This window comes from Ursus arctos, unplaced genomic scaffold (genome assembly GCF_023065955.2).
Source record: "Ursus arctos isolate Adak ecotype North America unplaced genomic scaffold, UrsArc2.0 scaffold_15, whole genome shotgun sequence".
Lineage (NCBI taxonomy): Eukaryota > Metazoa > Chordata > Mammalia > Carnivora > Ursidae > Ursus > Ursus arctos.
In genome coordinates this window covers 49,213,584-49,237,293 of record NW_026622819.1, presented here as the reverse complement: position 1 = coordinate 49,237,293, position 23,710 = coordinate 49,213,584, and the positions used below count along the sequence as shown (strand labels likewise).

The window sequence follows — 23,710 nt, the reverse complement described above, 5'->3', positions numbered from 1 at the left end:
GTCTGCCTTTGGCTCAGGTCATGTTGAGCCCGGCATCAGGCTTCCTGCTAGGTGGAGAGACTGCTTCTCCCTCTTCCTCTTCTGCTCCCCCTGCTTGTGCTCTCTTACATGCTCTCTCTCTGTCAAATAAAAAAATGAAAATAAAATCTTAAAAAAAAAAAAAAAAAATAGAGAACAGATTGGTGGTTGCCAGAAGTGGGGGTGCATGGGGTGGGTGAAATGGGTGAAGAAGGTTAGAAGGTAAAAACTTCCAGTTATAAAATAAATAAGTCCTGGGGATGTAACATACAGCATGTGACAATAGCTAATAACACTATATTACATATTTGAAAGTTGCTAAGAAAGTAGATCTTAAATATTCTCATTACAAGAAAAACTGTATATGATGGTGGATGTTAACTGTGGCGATCATTTTGCAATATATACAATTATTGAATCATGTTGGACACCTGAAACTATCGTAGTGTCAAGTGGCAATTATATTTTTAAAAAAAAGTTTAAAAAGTCCCTCTATACCATTTTCTGACAACACAAGCACCAACTATCTTAATCTCTATTTCTTATACTCTTGCCAACTAATTCTCTCCTTTCCCTCTCCCTTTTCTTCTTAAACTTAGTTTGTGTTCTCTAGCCTTTCATCCCAAGTGCTGATCAGCATGTATTTTCTCCCTGAGGAAACTCTGGAGACACCTGCTAAAATATCAGTTTTTCTCACCCCATTTTACAGATCTGGTCCTATTTGCTTTGCACTACACCAGGTATCTAGTCCGTTTGACCTTGAGAAAACTCCTCCCAAATTTCCCAGGTCTTACTCTCTCACTGCCTGCCTCCCTTAGTGTTTCCTGGAGGTATTAGCATGTAACTCACAGAATCACGCATCTGTTTGGAGTGAGGTGAACTGAGCCCGTCATTGTGTCCTATTGTCTTTTAATTGCTTTCAGCCCCACAGGCCTCGAACAACTTTTTTCACCCTTCAGCTCAGCACTGATTTATTCAGCTTGTGCAAGCAATTTGTTCGCTTTTAATTAGACCCAACTTAATTATTTTGTCAGTAAAATAAACCAATAGAATCTATAAAACAACTTTTAAGTGAAATCACATTTCTTCCTGGAGGAATATAAAAAATGAAATTATGCATCTCATTTTACCTGCCTCTTACAAAGAAAAGATTGCCTAACATTGTCTTTTTATTTCCCAAGATCTTCAGCCTTTATTAGCAAGATACTTGAGAAATCAGGCTTGGAAAACAGGAAAGAAAATGGGCAAAGGTAGTTTTCAATGGAGAGCAGATATTTAAGTGCATAAGGCAGGGTTTCTCCAGGTTTGTTCTTTGGCAGTCCCTACTTTACAGTGATCTAGGAGCTGGTTAAGAGTATACATTACCTACCCCATCTGCAGGGTTTCCAACTCAGTAGGTCTGAGAGGTGGGAACAAGAGACAGAGCTTCTCACTTGCCTCTTCCCTGCTTCTGGATACCCAGGTTTTCTTCTTCACTAACTGACCACTTCTGCTTCTCCAGGAAGCTTGCCTTGTCCTACTCAGTCACTCATGTTTTCTTCTATCTTTGACAACTTCCAGAGCTTGCTGTGTTTATTCAATTCCCTATTGATAGCCTATCCATTACCTTTCCTGTGTATAACCTCATCTCTCCAACCATCTTGTTGGGGTAGGAACTGTGCATTAGGTAACTTTTTCTCTGCACTTAGCCAAATACCCTGTATTCAGTTCTGTGCTCCCTCTGCTACACCAGTGTTTCCAAACTTCCAAAGCCCAAGGACCTCTTTTGTCATCAAAGAATTTCATAACCTACCCCTAAGAGTTGGTTTAATTTTAGTATCATGGCTTGAGAAAATACGTAATAGCAAAAGCTTACCATGAAATTAGTAATGCCCTTAAAAAATTTTGCAATATATCCATTTCAACCCTATCTGCTACACTTAAAAATAGTGGCTCACATTTGCAACAACATGGATGAAGCTAGAGAGTATAATGCTAAGCGGGTTAAATCAGTCAGACAAATATTATATGATTTCACTCGTATGTGGAATTTAAGAAACAAAACAAGCAGAGGAGTTAAAATGGCGAAGGAGTAGGAGACACCGTTTTCAGCCGGTCCTCCGAGTCGAGCTGGATAGGTACCAGACCAGCCTAAACAACCACGGAACCAGCCTGAGACGCAGGAAGACGCATCTAGATCTCTACAAATGAACATCTCCAGCGCTGAGTATTGAGGTACGAAGCGGGGAGCCATGAAACCGTGCACAGATATCGGAAGATAAACGGAAGGGGGAGGGAGCCGCCGCGTTCGGGCGCCGGGAAGTGGTAGCCACTTGCACGGGGGAGCGGGCGGGGCTCGCGGACGGCACCCGCAAAACAGCAGACTGAGACCGTGAGCCGGGTGCGCGCGCCACCAGGCATCTCGCGGAACCCCGGAATCCCGGTGCGCTCACGGGATCCAGACTGAGACCGGGAGATCCGGGAGCGCGCGCGGGGCGGCTGGCGGCATTAGAAACACAAAGGACAGAGACGCGCCGGCCCTGGAAGTGAGGGCTGGGACACCGGGTGTGGGGCGCACATCCCGGGACGCTGCAGGGTTGAGCAGCACCAACAGTAACAGAGTTAAAGTGGCCAGAACATTAGTAGAGAACGGGCCGCAATCCCTCTGTTCTGTGACAGAGGCTGAGATTTGGCCGCTGCTGCTCTGACTCTCAGAAGAGGCACAGCAAACCGCCAGGGAAAGCCGCCAGAGAACAAAAGCCTGGAAATACCGGCTCAGGGAGTGCCCATCCCCATCCCCCCTCGCAGGGGACACGGAGACTCTACCCAAACATGGCTGCCTGAGTATCGGCGCGGCAGGCCCCTCCCCCAGAAGGCAGGCTGAAACATCAAGAAGCCCACAACCCGGGCGCCTGGGTGGCGCAGTCATTGAGCGCCTGCCTTCGGCTTAGGGCGTGATCCCGGCGTTCCGGAAAGGAGTCCCTCATCGGGCTCCTCTGCTGGGAGCCTGCTTCTTCCTCTTCCACTCCCCTGCCTCTGTTCCCTCTCTCGCTGGTTGGCTGCCACATAAATAAATAAATAAAATCTTTAAAGAAGAAGCCCACATCCCTAAGATCCCTATAAAACAAGGGGCACGGCCTGGGACCAGTCAATAATTTGGGCTCTGGAAACCCCGCAACCTCTCTTCATCAGAATGACAAGAAGGAGAAGCCCCCCCCCCCAGCAAAGAAAAGACAGTGAGTCTGTGGCCTCTGCCACAGAAATAATGGATATGGATGTAACCAAAGTATCAGAAATGGAATTCAGAGTAACGATGGTCAAAATGATGAGTAGAATTGAAAAAACTATTAACGAAAAGGTTACTGAGAATATAGAATCCCTAAGGACAGAAATGAGAGCGAATCTGACAGAAATTAAAAATTCTATGAGCCAAATGCAGGCAAAACTAGAGGCTCTGACGGCCAGGGTCGCAGAAGCAGAGGAACGGGTTAGTGAATTGGAGGATGGGTTAATAGAGGAAAAAATGAAAATAGAAGATGGTCTTAAAAAAATCCACACCCACGAATGTAGGTTACGGGAGATTACTGACTCAATGAAACGATCCAGTATTAGAATCATCGGCATCCCCGAGGGGGTGGAGAAAAACAGAGGTCTAGAAGAGATATTTGAACAAATTGTAGCTGAAAACTTCCCTATTCTAGCGAGGGAAACAAACATTCGTGTCCAAGAGGCAAAGAGGACCCCTCCCAAGCTCAACCACGACAAACCTATGCCACGTCACGTCATAGTGAAATTCGCAAATATTAGATGCAAGGATACAGTATTGAAAGCGGCCAGGGCAAAAAAATTTCTCACGTACCAAGGCAAAGGCATCAGAATTATGTCAGACCTGTCTACACAGACCTGGAATGAGAGAAAGGGTTGGGGGAGCATATTTAAAGCTCTTTCAGAGAAAAACATGCAGCCAAGGATCCTTTATCCAGCAAGGCTGTCATTCAGAATTGATGGAGAAATAAAGACATTTCAGAATTGCCAGTCACTAACCAATTTTGTAACCACAAAACCAGCCCTACAGGAGATATTACGGGGGGTTCTATAAAAGTAAAAAGGCCCCAAGAGTGATACAAAACAGAAAGTCACAGCCAATTCAAACAAAGACTTTACTGGCAACAGGGCAACATTAAAATCATATCTCTCAGTAATCAGTCTTAATGTAAATGGTTTGAACCATCCCATAAAACGATACAGGGTTGCAGATTGGATAAAAAGAAATGACCCATCCATTTGCTGTCTACAATAGACTCATTTCGAACCCAAAGATGCATTCAGACTGAGAGTAAGGGGATGGGGTGCCATCTTTCACGCAAATGGACCTCAAAAGAAAGCTGGGGTAGCAATTCTCATATCAGATAAATTGGATTTTAAACTACAGACTATAGTTAGAGACACAGAAGGGCACTATATTATTCTTTTTTTTTTTTTTTTTAAGGGAAGTATTCAACAAGTGGATATGACAATTATAAATATATATGCCCCCAACAGGGGAGCAGCAAGATACACAAGCCAACTCTTAACCAGAATAAAGAGACATATAAATAAAAATACATTAATAGTAGGGGACCTCAACACTCCACTATCAGAAATAGAACACCCTGGCAAAAACTAAGCAAAGAATCAAAGGCTTTGAATGCCATATTCGACGAGTTGGACCTCATAGATGTATATAGAACACTACAACCCAGAACCAAAGAATACTCATTCTATTCTAATGCCCATGGAACATTCTCAAGAATAGACCATGTTCTGGGACACAAAACAGGTCTCAACCGATACCAAAAGATTGAAATTATCCCCTGCATATTCTCAGACCACAACGCTCTGAAATTGGAACTCAACCACAAGGAAAAATTGGGAAGAAACTCAAACACTTGGAGACTAAGAACCATCCTGCTCAGGAATGACTCGATAAACCAGGAAATCAAAAATCAAATGAAACAATTTATGGAGACCAATGAGAATGAAAATACAACAGTCCAAAACCTATGGGATACTGCAAAGGCAGTCCTAAGGGGGAAATACATAGCCATCCAAGCCTCACTCAAAAGAATAGAAAAATCTAAAATGCAGTTTTTATATTCTCACCTCAAGAAGCTGGAACAGCAACAGAGGGACAGGCCTAATCCACGCACAAGGAAGCAGTTGACCAAAATTAGAGCTGAGATCAATCAAGCAGAAACCAGAAGTACAGTAGAGCAGATCAACAGGACTAGAAGCTGGTTCTTTGAGAGAATCAATAAAATTGACAGACCACTGGCAAGACTTATCCAAAAGAAAAGAGAAAGGACCCAGATTATTAAAATTATGAACGAAAAAGGAGAGGTCACGACGAGCACCATTGAAATTGGAAGGATTATTAGAAATTTTTATCAACAGCTATATGCCAATAAACTAAGCAATGTGGAAGAGATGGAATCCTTCCTGGAAACCTATAAACTACCAAGATTGAAACCGGAAGAAATTGATTCCTTAAACAGGCCAATTAATTATGAAGAAATTGAGTCAGTGATAAACAACCTTCCAAATAACAAAACTCCAGGCCCAGACGGTTTTCCTGGTGAATTCTACCAAACATTCAAAGAAGAAATAATACCTATTCTCCTAAAGCTATTTCAAAAAATAGAAACAGAAGGAAAGCTACCAAACTCATTCTATGAGGCCAATATTACCTTGATCCCCAAACCAGGCAAAGACCCCCTCAAAAAGGAGAATTACAGACCGATTTCCCTAATGAATATGGACGCCAAAATCCTCAACAAGATCCTGGCAAATAGAATCCAACAGTACATTAAAAGGATTATCTATCACGATCAAGTGGGATTCATACCTGGGATGCAAGCGTGGTTCAATATTCGCAAATCAATCAGCGTGATACATCATATCAACAAGAAAAGACTCAGGAACCATATGATCCTCTCAATCGATGCCAAAAAAGCATTTGACAAAATACAGCATCCTTTCCTGATTAAAACCCTTCAGAGTGTAGGAATAGAAGGTACATTTCTCAATCTCATAAAAGCCATCTATGAAAAGCCTACTGCAAATATTATTCTCAATGGGGAAAAGCTGGAAGCCTTTCCCTTAAGATCAGGAACTCGACAAGGATGCCCACTCTCGCCACTATTATTCAACATAGTACTAGAAGTCCTTGCAACAGCAATCAGACGACAAAAAGGGATCAAAGGTATTCAAATTGGCAAAGAAGAAGTCAAAATGTCTCTCTTTGCAGATGACATGATACTCTATATGGAAAACCCAAAAGAAGCCACTCCCAAACTATTAGAAGTTCTAGAGCAATTCAGTAACGTGGCGGGATACAAAATCAATGCTCAGAAATCAGTTGCATTTCTAGCTTTTAGGAGTTAAGATGGCGGAGGAGTAGGAGACACCGTTTTCAGCCGGTCCTCCGAGTCGAGCTGGATAGGTACCAGACCAGCCTAAACAACCACGGAACCAGCCTGAGACGCAGGAAGATGCATCTGGATCTCTACAAATGAACATCTCCAGCGCTGAGTATTGAGGTACGAAGCGGGGAGCCATGAAACTGTGCACAGATATCGGAAGATAAACGGAAGGGGGAGGGAGCCGCCGTGTTCGGGCGCCGGGAAGTGGTAGCCACTTGCACGGGAGAGCGGGCGGGGCTCGCGGACAGCACCCGCAAAACAGCAGACTGAGACCGTGAGCTGGGTGCGCGTGCCACCAGGCATCTCACGGAACACCGGAATCCCGGTGCGCTCACTGGATCCAGACTGAGACAGGGAGATCCGGGAGCGCGCGTGCGCGGGGCGGCTGGCGGCTGGCGGCGTTAGAAACACAAAGGACAGAGACGCGCCGGCCCTGGAAGTGAGGGCTGGGACGCCGGGTGTGGGGCGCACATCCCGGGACGCTGCAGGGTTGAGCAGCACCAACAGAAACAGAGTTAAAGTGGCCAGAACATTAGTAGAGAACGGGCCACAATCCCTCTGTTCTGTGACAGAGGCTGAAATTTGGCCGCTGCTGCTCTGACTCTCAGAAGAGGCACAGCAAACCGCCAGGGAAAGCCGCCAGAGAACGAAAGCCTGGAAATACCGGCTCAGGGAGTGCCCATCCCCATCCCCCCTCGCAGGGGACGCCGAGATTCTACCCAAACATGGCTGCCTGAGTATCGGCGCGGCAGGCCCCTCCCCCAGAACACAGAAGGCAGGCTGAAAAATCAAGAAGCCCACAACCCGGGCGCCTGGGTGGCGCAGTCATTGAGCGCCTGCCTTCGGCTTAGGGCGTGATCCCGGCGTTCCGGAAAGGAGTCCCTCATTGGGCTCCTCCGCTGGGAGCCTGCTTCTTCCTCTCCCACTCCCCTGCTTCTGTTCCCTCTCTCGCTGGTTGGCTGCCACATAAATAAATAAATAAAATCTTTAAAGAAGAAGCCCACATCCCTAAGATCCCTATAAAACAAGGGGCACGGCCTGGGACCCAGTCAATAATTTGGGCTCTGGAAACCCCGCAACCTCTCTTCATCAGAATGACAAGAAGGAGAAGCCCCCCCCAGCAAAGAAAAGACAGTGATTCTGTGGCCTCTGCCACAGAAATAATGGATATGGATGTAACCAAATTATCAGAAATGGAATTCAGAGTAACGATGGTCAAAATGATGAGTAGAATTGAAAAAACTATTAACGAAAAGGTTACTGAGAATATAGAATCCCTAAGGACAGAAATGAGAGCGAATCTGACAGAAATTAAAAATTCTATGAGCCAAATGCAGGCAAAACTAGAGGCTCTGACGGCCAGGGTCGCAGAAGCAGAGGAACGGGTTAGTGAATTGGAGGATGGGTTAATAGAGGAAAAAATGAAAATAGAAGATGGTCTTAAAAAAATCCACGCCCACGAATGTAGGTTACGGGAGATTACTGACTCAATGAAACGATCCAATGTTAGAATCATCGGCATCCCCGAGGGGGTGGAGAAAAACAGAGGTCTAGAAGAGATATTTGAACAAATTGTAGCTGAAAACTTCCCTAATCTAGCAAGGGAAACAAACATTCGTGTCCAAGAGGCAGAGAGGACCCCTCCCAAGCTCAACCATGACAAACCTACGCCACGTCACGTCATAGTGCAATTCGCAAATATTAGATGCAAGGATACAGTATTGAAAGCGGCCAGGGCAAAGAAATTTCTCACGTACCAAGGCAAAAGCATCAGAATTACGTCAGACCTGTCTACACAGACCTGGAATGAGAGAAAGGGTTGGGGGAGCATATTTAAAGCTCTTTCAGAGAAAAACATGCAGCCAAGGATCCTTTATCCAGCAAGGCTGTCATTCAGAATTGATGGAGAAATAAAGACATTTCAGGATCGCCAGTCACTAACCAATTTCGTAACCACGAAACCAGCCCTACAGGAGATATTACGGGGGGTTCTATAAAAGTAAAAAGGCCCCAAGAGTGATACAGAACAGAAAGTCACAGCCAATACAAACAAAGACTTTACTGGCAACATGGCAACATTAAAATCATATCTCTCAGTAATCAGTCTTAATGTAAATGGTTTGAACCATCCCATAAAGCGCCACAGGGTTGCAGATTGGATAAAAAGAAATGACCCATCCATTTGCTGTCTACAAGAGACTCATTTAAAACCCAAAGATGCATTCAGACTGAGAGTAAGGGGATGGAGTACCATCTTTCACGCAAATGGACCTCAAAAGAAAGCTGGGGTAGCAATTCTCATATCAGATAAATTGGATTTTAAACTACAGACTATAGTTAGAGATGCAGAAGGGCACTATATTATTCTTAAGGGAAGTATTCAACAAGTGGATATGACAATTATAAATATATATGCCCCCAACAGGGGAGCAGCAAGATACACAAGCCAACTCTTAACCAGAATAAAGAGACATATAAATAAAAATACATTAATAGTAGGGGACCTCAACACTCCACTATCAGAAATAGACAGAACACCCTGGCAAAAACTAAGCAAAGAATCAAAGGCTTTGAATGCCATACTCGACGAGTTGGACCTCATAGATGTATATAGAACACTACACCCCAGAACCAAAGAATACTCATTCTATTCTAATGCCCATGGAACATTCTCAAGAATAGACCATGTTCTGGGACACAAAACAGGTCTCAACCGATACCAAAAGATTGAAATTATCCCCTGCATATTCTCAGACCACAACGCTCTGAAATTGGAACTCAACCACAAGGAAAAATTGGGAAGAAACTCAAACACTTGGAGACTAAGAACCATCCTGCTCAGGAATGACTCGATAAACCAGGAAATCAAAAATCAAATGAAACAATTTATGGAGACCAATGAGAATGAAAATACAACAGTCCAAAACCTATGGGATACTGCAAAGGCAGTCCTAAGGGGGAAATACATAGCCATCCAAGCCTCACTCAAAAGAATAGAAAAATCTAAAATGCAGTTTTTATATTCTCACCTCAAGAAGCTGGAACAGCAACAGAGGGACAGGCCTAATCCACGCACGAGGAAGCAGTTGACCAAAATTAGAGCTGAAATCAATCAAGCAGAAACCAGAAGTACAGTAGAGCAGATCAACAGGACTAGAAGCTGGTTCTTTGAGAGAATCAATAAAATTGACAGACCCCTGGCAAGACTTATCCAAAAGAAAAGAGAAAGGACCCAGATTATTAAAATTATGAATGAAAAAGGAGAGGTCACGACAAGCACCATTGAAATTGGAAGGATTATTAGAAATTTTTATCAACAGCTATATGCCAATAAACTAAGCAATCTGGAAGAGATGGAATCCTTCCTGGAAACCTATAAACTACCAAGATTGAAACCGGAAGAAATTGATTCCTTAAACAGGCCAATTAATTATGAAGAAATTGAGTCAGTGATAAACAACCTTCCAAATAACAAAACTCCAGGCCCAGACGGTTTTCCTGGGGAATTCTACCAAACATTCAAAGAAGAAATAATACCTATTCTCCTAAAGCTATTTCAAAAAATAGAAACAGAAGGAAAGCTACCAAACTCATTTTATGAGGCCAATATTACCTTGATCCCCAAACCAGGCAAAGACCCCCTCAAAAAGGAGAATTACAGACCGATTTCCCTAATGAATATGGACGCCAAAATCCTCAACAAGATACTTGCTAATAGAATCCAACAGTACATTAAAAGGATTATCCATCACGATCAAGTGGGATTCATACCTGGGATGCAAGCGTGGTTCAATATTCGCAAATCAATCAGTGTGATACATCATATCAACAAGAAAAGACTCAGGAACCATATGATCCTCTCAATCGATGCCGAAAAAGCATTTGACAAAATACAGCATCCTTTCCTGATTAAAACCCTTCAGAGTGTAGGAATAGAAGGTACATTTCTCAATCTCATAAAAGCCATCTATGAAAAGCCTACTGCAAATATTATTCTCAATGGGGAAAAGCTGGAAGCCTTTCCCTTAAGATCAGGAACTCGACAAGGATGCCCACTCTCGCCACTATTATTCAACATAGTACTAGAAGTCCTTGCAACAGCAATCAGACGACAAAAAGGGATCAAAGGTATTCAAATTGGCAAAGAAGAAGTCAAAATGTCTCTCTTTGCAGATGACATGATACTCTATATGGAAAACCCAAAAGAAGCCACTCCCAAACTATTAGAAGTTATAGAGCAATTCAGTAACGTGGCAGGATACAAAATAAATGCTCAGAAATCAGTTGCATTTCTATACACGAATAACGAGACCGAAGAAAGAGAAATTAGGGAATCCATCCCATTTACAATAGCACCAAAAACCATACGTTACCTTGGAATTAACTTAACCAGAGACGTAAAGGACCTATATTCTAGAAACTATAAATCACTCTTAAAAGACATTGAGGAAGACATAAAAAGATGGAAAGATATTCCATGCTCATGGATCGGAAGAATTAACATAGTTAAAATGTCCATGCTACCCAGAGCAATCTACACTTTCAATGCTATCCCGATCAAAATACCAAGGACATTTTTCAAAGAACTGGAACAAACAGTCCTTAAATTTGTATGGAAACAGAAAAGGCCCCGAATCTCCAAGGAACTGTTGAAAAGGAAAAACAAAGCTGGGGGCATCACAATGCCAGATTTCGAGCTGTACTACAAAGCTGTGATCACAAAGACAGCATGGTACTGGCACAAAAACAGACACATAGACCAATGGAACAGAATAGAGAGCCCAGAAATGGACCCTCGGCTCTTTGGGCAACTAATATTTGATAAAGCAGGAAAAAACATCCGGTGGGAAAAAGACAGTCTCTTCAATAAATGGTGCTGGGAAAATTGGACAGCTACATGCAAGAGAATGAAACTTGACCACTATCTCACACCATACACAAAAATAAACTCCAAATGGATGAAAGACCTCGATGTGAGACAGGAATCCATCAAAATTCTAGAGGAGAACATAGGCAACAACCTCTACGACATCGGCCAAAGCAACCTTTTTCATGACACATCCCCAAAGGCAAGAGAAACAAAAGATAAAATGAACTTATGGGACTTCATCAAGATTAAAAGTTTCTGCACAGCCAAGGAAACAGTCAGAAAAACTAAGAGGCAGCCCACGGAATGGGAGAAGATATTTGCAAATGACACTACAGATAAAGGACTGGTATCCAAGATCTACAAAGAACTCCTCAAACTCAATACACGAGAAACAAATAAACAAATCAAAAAATGGGCAGAAGATATGAACAGACACTTTTCCAATGAAGACATACAAATGGCTAACAGACACATGAAAAAATGTTCAAAATCATTAGCCATCAAGGAAATTCAAATCAAAACCACACTGAGATACCACCTTACGCCAGTTAGAATGGCAAAAATAGACAAGGCAAGAAACAACAATTGTTGGAGAGGATGTGGAGAAACGGGATCCCTCCTACATTGTTGGTGGGAATGCAAGTTGGTACAGCCACTCTGGAAAACAGTGTGGAGGTCCCTTAAAAAGTTAAAAATTGAGCTACCCTATGATCCAGCCATTGCACTACTGGGTATTTACCCCAAAGATACAGACGTAGTGAAGAGAAGGGCCATATGCACCCCAATGTTCATAGCAGCAATGTCCACAATAGCTAAATCGTGGAAGGAGCCGAGATGCCCTTCAACAGATGACTGGATTAAGAAGTTGTGGTCCATATATACAATGGAATATTACTCAGCTATCAGAAAGAACGAGTTCTCAACATTTGCTACAACATGGACGGCACTGGAGGAGATAATGCTAAGTGAAATAAGTCAAGCAGAGAAAGACAACTATCATATGATTTCTCTCATCTATGGAACATAAGAACTAGGATGATCGGTAGGGGAAGAAAGGGATAAAGAAAGGGGGGGTAATCAGAAGGGGGAATGAAACATGAGAGACTATGGACTATGAGAAACAAACTGAGGACTTCAGAGGGGAGGAGGGTGGGGGAATGGGATAGACCGGTGATGGGTAGTAAGGAGGGCACGTATTGCATGGTGCACTGGGTGTTATACACAACTAATGAATCATCGAGCCTTACATCGGAAACCGGGGATGTACTGTATGGTGACTAACATAATATAATAAAAAATCATTTAAAAAAAAAAAAAAAAAAAAAGAAATCAGTTGCATTTCTATACACGAATAACGAGACCGAAGAAAGAGAAATTAGGCAATCCATCCCATTTACAATAGCACCAAAAACCATACGTTACCTTGGAGTTAACTTAACCAGAGACGTAAAGGACCTATATTCTAGAAACTATAAATCACTCTTGAAAGACATTGAGGAAGACATAAAAAGATGGAAAGATATTCCATGCTCATGGATCGGAAGAATTAACATAGTTAAAATGTCCATGCTACCCAGAGCAATCTACACTTTCAATGCTATCCCGATCAAAATACCAATGACATTTTTCAAAGAACTGGAACAAACAGTCCTTAAATTTGTATGGAAACAGAAAAGGCCCCGAACCTCCAAGGAACTGTTGAAAAGGAAAAACAAAGCTGGGGGCATCACAGTGCCGGATTTCGAGCTGTACTACAAAGCTGTGATCACAAAGACAGCATGGTACTGGCACAAAAACAGACACATAGACCAATGGAACAGAATAGAGAGCCCAGAAATGGACCCTTGGCTCTTTGGGCAACTAATATTTGATAAAGCAGGAAAAAACATCCGGTGGGAAAAAGACAGTCTCTTCAATAAATGGTGCTGGGAAAATTGGACAGCTACATGCAAAAGAATGAAACTTGACCAATCTCTCACACCATACACAAAAATAAACTCCAAATGGATGAAAGACCTCGATGTGAGACAGGAATCCATCAAAATTCTAGAGGAGAAATAGGCAACAACCTCCACGACATCGGCCAAAGCAACCTTTTTCATGACACATCCCCAAAGGCAAGAGAAACAAAAGATAAAATGAATTTATGGGACTTCATCAAGATTAAAAGTTTCTGCACAGCCAAGGAAACAGTCAGAAAAACTAAGAGGCAGCCCACGGAATGGGAGAAGATATTTGCAAATGACACTACAGATAAAGGACTGGTATCCAAGATCTACAAAGAACTTCTCAACCTCAATACACGAGAAACAAACAAATCAAAAAATGGGCAGAAGATATGAACAGACACTTTTCCAATGAAGACATACAAATGGCTAACAGACACATGAAAAAATGTTCAAAATCATTAGCCATCAAGGAAATTCAAATCAAAACCACACTGAGATACCACCTTATGCCAGTTAGAATGGCAAAAATAGACAAGGCAAGAGACAACAATTGTTGGAGAGGATGTGGAGAAAGGGGATCCCTCCTACATTGTTGGTGGGAATGCAAGTTGGTACAGCCACTCTGGAAAACAGCGTGGAGGTCCCTTAAAAAGTTAAAAATTGAGCTACCCTATGACCCAGCCATTGCACTACTGGGTATTTACCCCAAAGATACAGACGTAGTGAAGAGAAGGGCCATATGCACCCCAGTGTTCCTAGCAGCAATGTCCACAATAGCTAAATCGTGGAAGGAGCCGAGATGCCCTTCAACAGATGACTGGATTAAGAAGTTGTGGTCCATATATACAATGGAATATTACTCAGCTATCAGAAAGAACGAGTTCTCAACATTTGCTACAACATGGACGGCACTGGAGGAGATAATGCTAAGTGAAATAAGTCAAGCAGAGAAAGACAACTATCATATGATTTCTCTCATCTATGGAACATAAGAACTAGAATGATCAGTAGGGGAAGAAAGGGATAAAGAAAGGGGGGGTAATCAGAAGGGGGAATGAAACATGAGAGACTACGGACTATGAGAAACAAACTGAGGACCTCAGAGGGGAGGGGGGTGGGGGAATGGGATAGGCTGGTGATGGGTAGTAAGGAGGGCACGTATTGCATGGTGCACTGGGTGTTATACACAACTAATGAATCATCGAGCCTTACATCGGAAACCGGGGATGTACTGTATGGTGACTAACATAATATAATAAAAAATCATTAAAATAAAAAAAATTAAAAAAAAAAAACAAGCAAAAGGAAAAAAAAAATAAGAGAGCAGGGGGCAAACCAAAGAACAGGCTCGTAACTATAAAGAACAAATTGATGGTTACCAGAGGGAGGTGGATGATGGGGATTAAGGAATGCACTTGTCATGATGAACACAGGGTCATGAACGGAAGTATTGAATTACTATATTGTATATGTGAAACTATTATAACACTGTATGTTAGGTAAGTGACATGAAAAACTTAAAAAGAAAAAGTAATGGCTCACGTATGTATGCAGCATATGATGTGTTCCATCTACGGGCTCTAGCTGGCGCACATACAAATTCTCTAATATCTCACTACCACCAGCCTTAACTCAGAGCAGCATCTAAGGGCCAGAGTTCAGGGATCACTCTCTTGGCCTCAAATTTGAAGGAGGACACCCAAATAGAAGGTCAGAGTGTTTGGAGAGTGTAGAATCTCTTTCTTCAGCTAACAGGAAGTAATGACAGGTCTGAGCATATCCTAATTGCCACACTGGCACATTGGCCTAGTAGCCCTCGGTGGATTAATCCTATACCCAATTCTATGATGAAATGTCATTTAATCTGGGACCTGGTAGAGACCACCAATGCTCACCAAAGATTCTATGTGTTCACCCACATAGCTCAGCCTCCCTTGTAGCCGAGATTAGACCATAGGGCTGATTCTGGTCATTTGACTATGAGCAAAGTAATGTAGTTCACTTCTACATCCCTGTTATGGTTCTATTTAAAGCCACATGTTGAGATCATGAGGCAGAGGGAGCCTGGACCCCTGAGTCACTGGATTGAGGAGAGTTACTCTGGAGATGCAAACCCTTCATAAGTTGTGCTAAGCCACTGAGATTTGGGGCTTCTTCTCACAGCCTGCCTATGGCCTAGCCTGACTAATATACTGGGCAAAGCATGAAGAAAGGGCCTTCAAGGGAAAGGGACTACTAACACACACACACACACACACACACACACGCACACACACACACACACACACACAGGGTGGGAGTGGTAGGCAGGGGAGGTGGAGGAAGAGAGAAAGGTTGGAGTATTTGAGAATATTGAATAAGAAGAAAAGAGGTAGGTAGGAGCTGGGTCACATGAAGTATATGTAGGCCACAGTGAGAAGTCTGGGCTTTATACAAAAATAATCATTGACAGCGTTAAGAGACCTGACATGATCTGATTTGCACTTTAGAAAAATAACTGGTTGGGGTGCCTGGGTGGCTCAGTTGTTAAGTGTCTGCCTTCAGCTCAGGGCGTGATCCCGGCGTTATGGGATCGAGTCCCACATCAGGCTCCTCTGCTGGGAGTCTGCTTCTTCCTCTCCCACTCCCCCTGCTTGTCTCTCTCTCACTGGCTGTCTCTCTCACTGGCTGTCTCTGTGTCAAATAAGTAAATAAAATCTTTAAAAAAAAATAACTGGCTGTAAGAGGAAACTAGGTTGGAAAGGGAGCAAGCAAGGATGCAGGAAGCTGATAAAAGTCTGTGCAGTGGTCCATACAAGAGATAATAATGTCTTTTATTATATTGGAAACAGTAGAAATGTTGAGAAGATGGATTTGAAAAATATTTAGAAGGTGAAAATGGGTAGAATTTAAAAATAGATTGGCTGTTCAAAAAAAATGAAATTTTACCATTTGCAACAATGTGGATGAACTAGAGGGTATTATGCTAAGCGAAGTCAGTCAAAGAAAGACAAATATCTTATGATTTCACTCATATGTGGAAATGAAGAAACAAAACAGATGGACGGAGGGGAAGGGAGGGAACAATAAATGTAAGACGAAATCAAAGAGGGAGACAAACCATAAGAGACTCTTAAGCATAGGAAACAAACTCAAGTTTGCCTGAGGGGAGGCACATGGGAGGGGTGGGGTCACTGGGTGATGGGCATTAAGGAGAGCGCTTGATGTCATGAGCACTGGGTATTATATGCAACTGATGAATCTCTAAATTCTACCTCTGAAACTAATAATACACTGTATGTTAATTAATAGATTTTAAATAAAATTTTAAAGAATAGATTGATAGCCAATGAAGGAGCAATCAAAGCTAACTTCCAGGTCACTTGGGTAAAGGGAGATGCTGTTCATAGGAATGGGGGCTACTGGAACCAAAATGAATTTTGGATAGAATCCAAAGCTTTAGAAATGTTAATGCTGAGATGCCTAGAAAAGAAGAGATGGCAAAGAAACGGTGGGATATTCTTATCCAAAACTCATGAGAGAGGTCTGAGCTCCAAATACACCTAATGGGAGACCAGCTTGCTGGGCACCTGGTGATGCTCTAAACTCCAACGAACCTGGGGAGTAATGAAGTAGAGCATAGCAGACCATAGAACTTTCTTCTTGTTTAAGAAGCAATTGCTGTCCTTGAAAATCTGTTGGAGTAAGGCTCTTATGGACCAAGATGCCAAGAATAAATCAGGGTAAACCGCATTCACAAAAAAGACTAGTGATGGAGACTGAATGTGGGAGGCTATTAATACTTGAGTTCTGTAAAGATCTACCCTCCGATCATTCCCACAAAAACTCTGTAGGATTTCATTTGTCACATGTTTTCATTACCTTCTCAGAAGTACATCCTTCAAATTAATTTTATCTAAGGTGATTGCTATTTCCTTCTCACTCTGCCTTCCCCTTTCACACTGGTTGCCTCTCTCACCAGCCTCCAAAAGCCGCAATCGCCACCCCACCCTGTGCAAGGACCTCAGATGCATTTCTTATTCAATATTTCTTTTTCTCTGGAGGAAGGCAGCATCTGGCATCCTAATTATAGGACACGTTTTGTAGCCGGTGAATGAGGCACAATCACAGCTCTTGCTCTTCCCATTGGGAAGGACAGAGCACTTTCTGGTACTTACAAGAACTGATTGCACACAGCAGCTATATGTAGAATCCTGTAGCTGAGTACAAGGCAAAGGAAAGCTCTGACGTTCAGCCATCCTCAGGGCTTCTAGCCTCTGTGAATTCCACTGAAGAATAAGGTCTCCCTTTGGGCCATTCCTTTCCCAAGAAGGCCTTCCCAAACTTTCCCAGGCGGGTTCCGGAACTGGAAGCTTTAGTGAGGGGCTTTTATTTTTTTATAATAGTATTTTTTTATTATGTTAGTCACCATACAGTACATCCCTAGTTTTTGATGTAAAGTTCCATGATTCATTACTTGCGTGTAACACCCAGTGCATCATGCAATACCAGTGAGGGGCTTTTAAACTGTGATTTCTGTTTTGTGGCCTGCAACTAAATAATACACTGTATTATTACCCTCCTTAATACCAGTGAGGGGCTTTTAAACTGTGATTTCTGTTTTGTGGCCTGCAACTAAACATATTTTCTTGAATCTAAAATGCCATCAATTTAATAATATGTTGTGAGGGTAAAAAGAAAAAAAAGAAATATTACCATATCAATTATGTGACATTAAAATGTGAAAAAAAAAGTACATCTTGTATTCTAATAAATGTAGCTTTTTCTGACAGGGAGGAGGAAGAAGTTTCCAGAGAGGAATTATTTTATTCCCCTTGCTTCCATTTCTCCATCTATAAAATGGGTATGGGTAAAATAGGTAGAAGTCTACGTAAAAGTAGTGGTCATTTCCTCCAGCAAATCCAATCAGAATAACTGGGAAAAATCAAAATGAATAGGGAATAAGCATGTTGTGTTGCAAATTTTTCCTTGATCTAGTAGAACACTTGGGAAATGGATAGGAAGCAGGTTCTCTGGACTTTTTATTTAATTCAGGGTTGATTCAGAGGGGAAGGGGTAACAGGGTCATGGGTATTAAGGAGGGCACCTGTTGTGATGAGCACTGGGTATTATGTGTAACTAATGAGTCATTGAACACTACATCAAAAACCAATGACGTACTATACAGTGGCTAACTGAACATAATTAAAAATAATAATTCAGGGTTGGTGAAAAACCTTTTGTTGCTGTTGCCTTTGCTGTTTTGACACTTCTGTGGGAAACAAACAAAAAACGTGCAAAACATATTAGCAGTCTTTCCTGCATTAGTAGATAAGCATCGAATAATGAAAATGGCTGACACTTCCTATATAATTGGTGATGTTTCTGACCCTGGTTCCCAGAAGAGCAAAGAGAGATACAGAAGGTCTAGGACAACATTGTGATAATGGGCCAACAGTTTTTATTTCAATAAAAGTAGGTCCATGTTAATGCCTACGAAAAATAATGTGTATCAAACCCCTAATTTCGGATATCAATGTTATATCAGTGTTATATCAGTGTTAAAGTCAATATTTAAGCTTTTAAAAAGTGATTTGGCTTAAAATATATTGCATCTAATAAAACAAATGATCTTCAGATATGGCAAAAATTGGAAAGGTAATTAAGAATGATTGCAATTTGGGGAAAACTAATATAATTGATTTAAGGACATACTATTCTAAGGTGGTTATTTGTTAACTAGATGTCTAACAGGAAATTATTTTGTGAGATTTACACATTTTATAGAACTCAGGGTAGAGTGTTTTAAAAACCTCTGTGGTTGATTGAAGGCCAAACTTTCTTAGATTCCACTTAATTCTAATATCAAGATAATGTATTGTTTATCAAGAATCTAAGTGTAGATTAAATTTAATTTTATAGGTTTTTTTTTCCCTTCATGAGTTGTCCAACTGATACACTTTTTAAAAAACTGGACATGAAGGGAGAATAATTCTCCCGTCTCCATTTATTACTGATTTCTAGCCTTACTTGAATTTTCTTTCCATTTTTAAAATCAATATTTGCTCTAGCCACAGGACACTTGTAAATGTGGCTTCATACACACACACACACCACACATACACTTGTCGCATCCAATTACATCTCACTCATTCCCCTGATCTCAGTTTAAACCCCACCTCTTCAGGGACAAGGTCACATCCCTCTATAATGCAATCACATTGTACCCTGTTCTCCTTTCAACACTTATCATGGTTGATGAATATACAGTTGACCCTTGAAGAGCATGGGTGTTAGGGGTACAGGCATACCACACAGTCAAAAATCCACATATAACTTTTGACTCTCCAAAAACAGCTACTAATAACCTACCGTTGACTGGAAGTCTTTTGGATAACATAAACAGTCAATTAGCACATATTTTGTATATGTATTATATACTGTATTCTTACAATGAAGTAAACTCAAGAAAAAAATATTATTTAAAAAACCATAAGAGAAAATACATTTACAGTATTAGGCTGTGTTGAAAAAAAAAAATCCACATATAAGCACACACATGTGGTTCAAACCCATGTTGTTCAAGCGTCAAGTTTACATTTATTTCTATGAGTGTGTGTGTAACTTCTGCCAGCCTCAGTAGAGTGCAAGTTCCAGAAGAAAAGAGATGGGTGTGCAGGTTTTACTCACTTAGTACAAAACAAGTATTTTTTGGTTGGAAGAATGACTGGTTGATTGACCCCTAACAGTGAAAATGGAATTTGCTAAAGATGGGGTTTACTTGGTTCGTTAAAATAAAAAAGGAAAGAACTGGGGTTAATTGGATTGTGGACCAGACAAGATAGAGAAAGTTGGGGAACAAAAACAGGATTTCTGAATAAACTGTAATTAACTCAGTATGTTAGGCTAGTAGCCCACCAAATAGAAATGTACCCCCTACCATCTAGAGGACATTCTGCCCAGGGGAAAATGATAGTGGTGCTGGTGCTGAAAGAATTACTACCTCAAGCCAGAGGGATCTGAGTGTGAATGAGCAAAGCTAGAAACTTCTCAAGTTTATTGTTAGCGGGAGGTGCCATTTCAGAGAATTAGAATGAGAGAAAGACTTTGTAACTGGATGGACCTTGTAGAGTTCCTTCAGACATGCCCCTCCCTTTATGCAAGCAGTAATAAACCACACCTCAGAGAAAAGATTACATAGTCCCACTGTGTTTCCTGATCTACTTTTGGAAATAAGTAGCTTACTTGGAAGAAAGAGGAAGCAGTAGTTTAAGGAGCTGTTTTCCTGTGGGGTCTTGGCCCCACCCAGCCCATTCTTGTGTGCTTTGGCCAGAATAAAGCCTGGGATTCGCAGCTCTTGTCAGGTGGTTTCCCTGCCTAAAACTCTTCAGGATTCCTTTCTGCTCTCAGCATAATAGCCTTAACAGGCCATCTGGTCCTTACCTGTCCCTCCAGCCTCAACTTTGGCTCTTCTGTGTCCCTTACTTCATGTACTCTATAGGGCACTCCTATCAACTTCGTTTCTAGAACCAGTTCTTCTTCCTGGAACACCCCTGCACAACCTTCCTAGCTAGCTAAGTGTGTATATGTGTATACATATGTGTATACGTATATGTGTATACATAAACAACATGTGCATTATTTTCTGAACCATTGAAACATCTTGCCCCTTTACCCATAACTACTTTAGGATGAATTTTCTAGGAACAAGAATATTTTCTTATATAACCACAATATAATTATTATAATGGGGAAATTTGACATTATTAAAAGACTATTACTAATCTTCAAATCATTCTTAAATTTTATGCCTTGTCCATTTATGTCCTTTATACCTATTTTATCTCCCCCAGACCAGGATCCAACCCAGGATCACACATTACATTTACTTATCATATCTTTTTAGTCTGTTTTAATCAGAAATGGTTCCTCTGCCTTTCTTTGACCATTGACATTTAATACTTATTTAACATAAGCTGGTCATTTTGTAAAATAATCCCCAGTTTGAGGTTTTTCAATAGTTCCTGTGACTACCACAGAAATGATGCCATGTCCTTGGTACATCATAACAGGAGGCACAGAATATCAGGTTATGCCATATTGGTGATTTTGCTTTAATCTATTGGGTAAGGTGGTGTCTGCCATGCTTCTTTATTACAATTATTCTTTTTTTTTTTTTTTACTGTTGTAATTAATAATTTGGGGGGAAAGATAGTTGGGAACTATGAAAATATTCAGTTCTTCATCAGGTCTAAGTCTACTTGTTTGGCATCCATTTTACATCTGCTTTATTTTTAAGAAAGCTTATTTTACAGTGTAAATAAAGAAAAGCAAGAATGTGATATGAAAAAATGTACTTTTTAAACCACCCCGACTAAAATACCTGCATCTCCCATATCAACCCAGTCTTCCTTTTTGAAGTCCTTATTACCTAAAATTGAGAGGAGTCTGATATGTATGGCATTAGCCACGGCAAGATTTCTCATTTGCATTTTCAACTCTATTCATGAATTATTTCTTCATTTCCTTTTCTTTAACAATAATAAAAAAATCCATGAAAGGGACATTTTTTATAACGAGAAAGAAGATATACAATATTATTTCTGGCTTACCATATGTCATAATATTGCTTTTGGTCACATTATGATGGCATCAGTAATTGCACTTATTTTTTCATGCTTGCTACAAGGGCTCACTTAAGACTTTGAAGAGCTCTTCTGGACTGAAAATCATTTGGATTGATTAAACTCATGAGGAGAATTATGATAAGGGTCAGATCATTTGGGCATCAGGAAGGTAAAATATTACCATTTCAACTAGAAATGGAACTTTTTCTCCTTTAAAGAATCATAGTTTCAATGGCAGGTGAGGTTACTCATTGTAAGATTAATAATACCTGATGTTCCCTCATCCATTTATTCAAAAGAAAATCATCCTGTGAGCCTACTAAGTGAGAAGTCCCATTATATACAACTTCTTACAAAGGATGTCTTTGAATAATATCCTTCAGGGTCTTTAAGTAAGAATGGCCAGAGGAAAACTTGAAGGCTTGCTTATAGTTTCCATTAAAAGAGCTCAGGAACTGGAATATCCTTGATAAAGAGTGTTTTCCCCCATCTAGGAGGATCATCTGAAAAAGCCCTCAGTTTCAGAAACCACCAAATGGAGTTGGTGAGCAAGGAAGGGGTCTCCCACCCTCACCTCCAGTCAACCTCATTTAAAAAAAAAAAAAAGTGGTGTCCATGGAATGACATTCTGAACAGCCCAGTCACTTCAGGCCAAAGTTTCCTAGGAAAGACACTGTCTCCTCTGTCCCACCTATTATTCTCATTTGAGGTTCTGACCACAAACAAGTTCTCCAAAATATCAGTACTGGAAAATTTTAGAGTTAGAGAACACCTTTCCCTTTAAGATACAGCTCAACATACTCTTATGTACTATGCAATTCATTCCTTACAAAATTTATTCCTTACAAAAGCTTGTGAAAAAAGTAGAAGAAGACTAGTTTTCCTCCTATTACAGTGAGGACACTGAAGACCATGAAGACCATGAAGGTGAAGCTCAGTGTTAGGAACAAGCCAGATAGCCTTCTGACCTCTGAGGGTCATAGCCCACAGGGCCATACTTTTCCTGATAGGCCCAACAAAGTCATCAGCACACTCCCCCCATCTTAAATGCTTTCATGGTGCTTATCACAGGGCTAGTTGTATATTATTTATATGATTATTTGCTTTATGTCTCTCACTCTTGAACATATGGTTTATAGGCATTGAACCTACTTTGTTCCCATTGTATCCCAGAATCTACCTTGGATGGATGGGTGGACAAGTGGGTGAGCCAATATACCACATATTTTCTTCTGACTATGGTGACTTCCTGTGTCTGTTTTCAGACCGTAGCTTGCTGCCAAAAATGGCCCTGTCAGTGGACTCATCTTGGCACCGGTGGCAGTGTCGAGTCAGAGATGGCCTCTCCCAGTCTCCATCAGAAGTCACACCACTGTTGTCCCAAGACAAAAGGAGGCAAAGCTACAACCTGACACAGCAGCGGGTCGTGTTCCCTAACAACAGCATGTGCCACCATGATTGGGCAGAGGTCTCCAGGAAATACTCCGGCAACAGAATCTGCACGACCAAATATACCTTCCTCACCTTCCTGCCTCAGAACCTCTTTGAGCAGTTTCATAGGTACACTTGGCCAAATAATATGTGCTTTAACCAAGTATTTGCCAGTATTTCTTTTTTTTTTTTAAGATTTTATTTATTTATTTGACACAGAGACAGCCAGCGAGAGAGGGAACACAAGCGGGGGAGTGGGAGAGGAAGAAGCAGGCTCCCAGCATAGGAGCCTGATGTGGGGCTGGATCCCATAACGCCGGGATCATGCCCTGCGCCAAAGGCAGACACTTAACAACTGAGCCACCAAGGCGCCCCTGCCAGTATTTCTGAAACAAA

The 23,710-nt window shown here is 41.4% G+C and overlaps 1 protein-coding gene across 1 annotated transcript in view; it reads left to right on the top strand.

Moving 5' to 3' along the window:
* ATP10B (ATPase phospholipid transporting 10B (putative)) overlaps positions 1-23,710 on the top strand; it is a 203,820-nt gene that overhangs the window by 68,528 nt on the left and 111,582 nt on the right. Inside the window, exon 2 of the mRNA XM_026510910.4 lies at positions 23,149-23,443. Coding sequence (XP_026366695.3) covers positions 23,169-23,443 — 275 coding nt within the window. The 5' untranslated portion in view covers positions 23,149-23,168. The remainder of the gene's footprint in view (positions 1-23,148; positions 23,444-23,710) is intronic.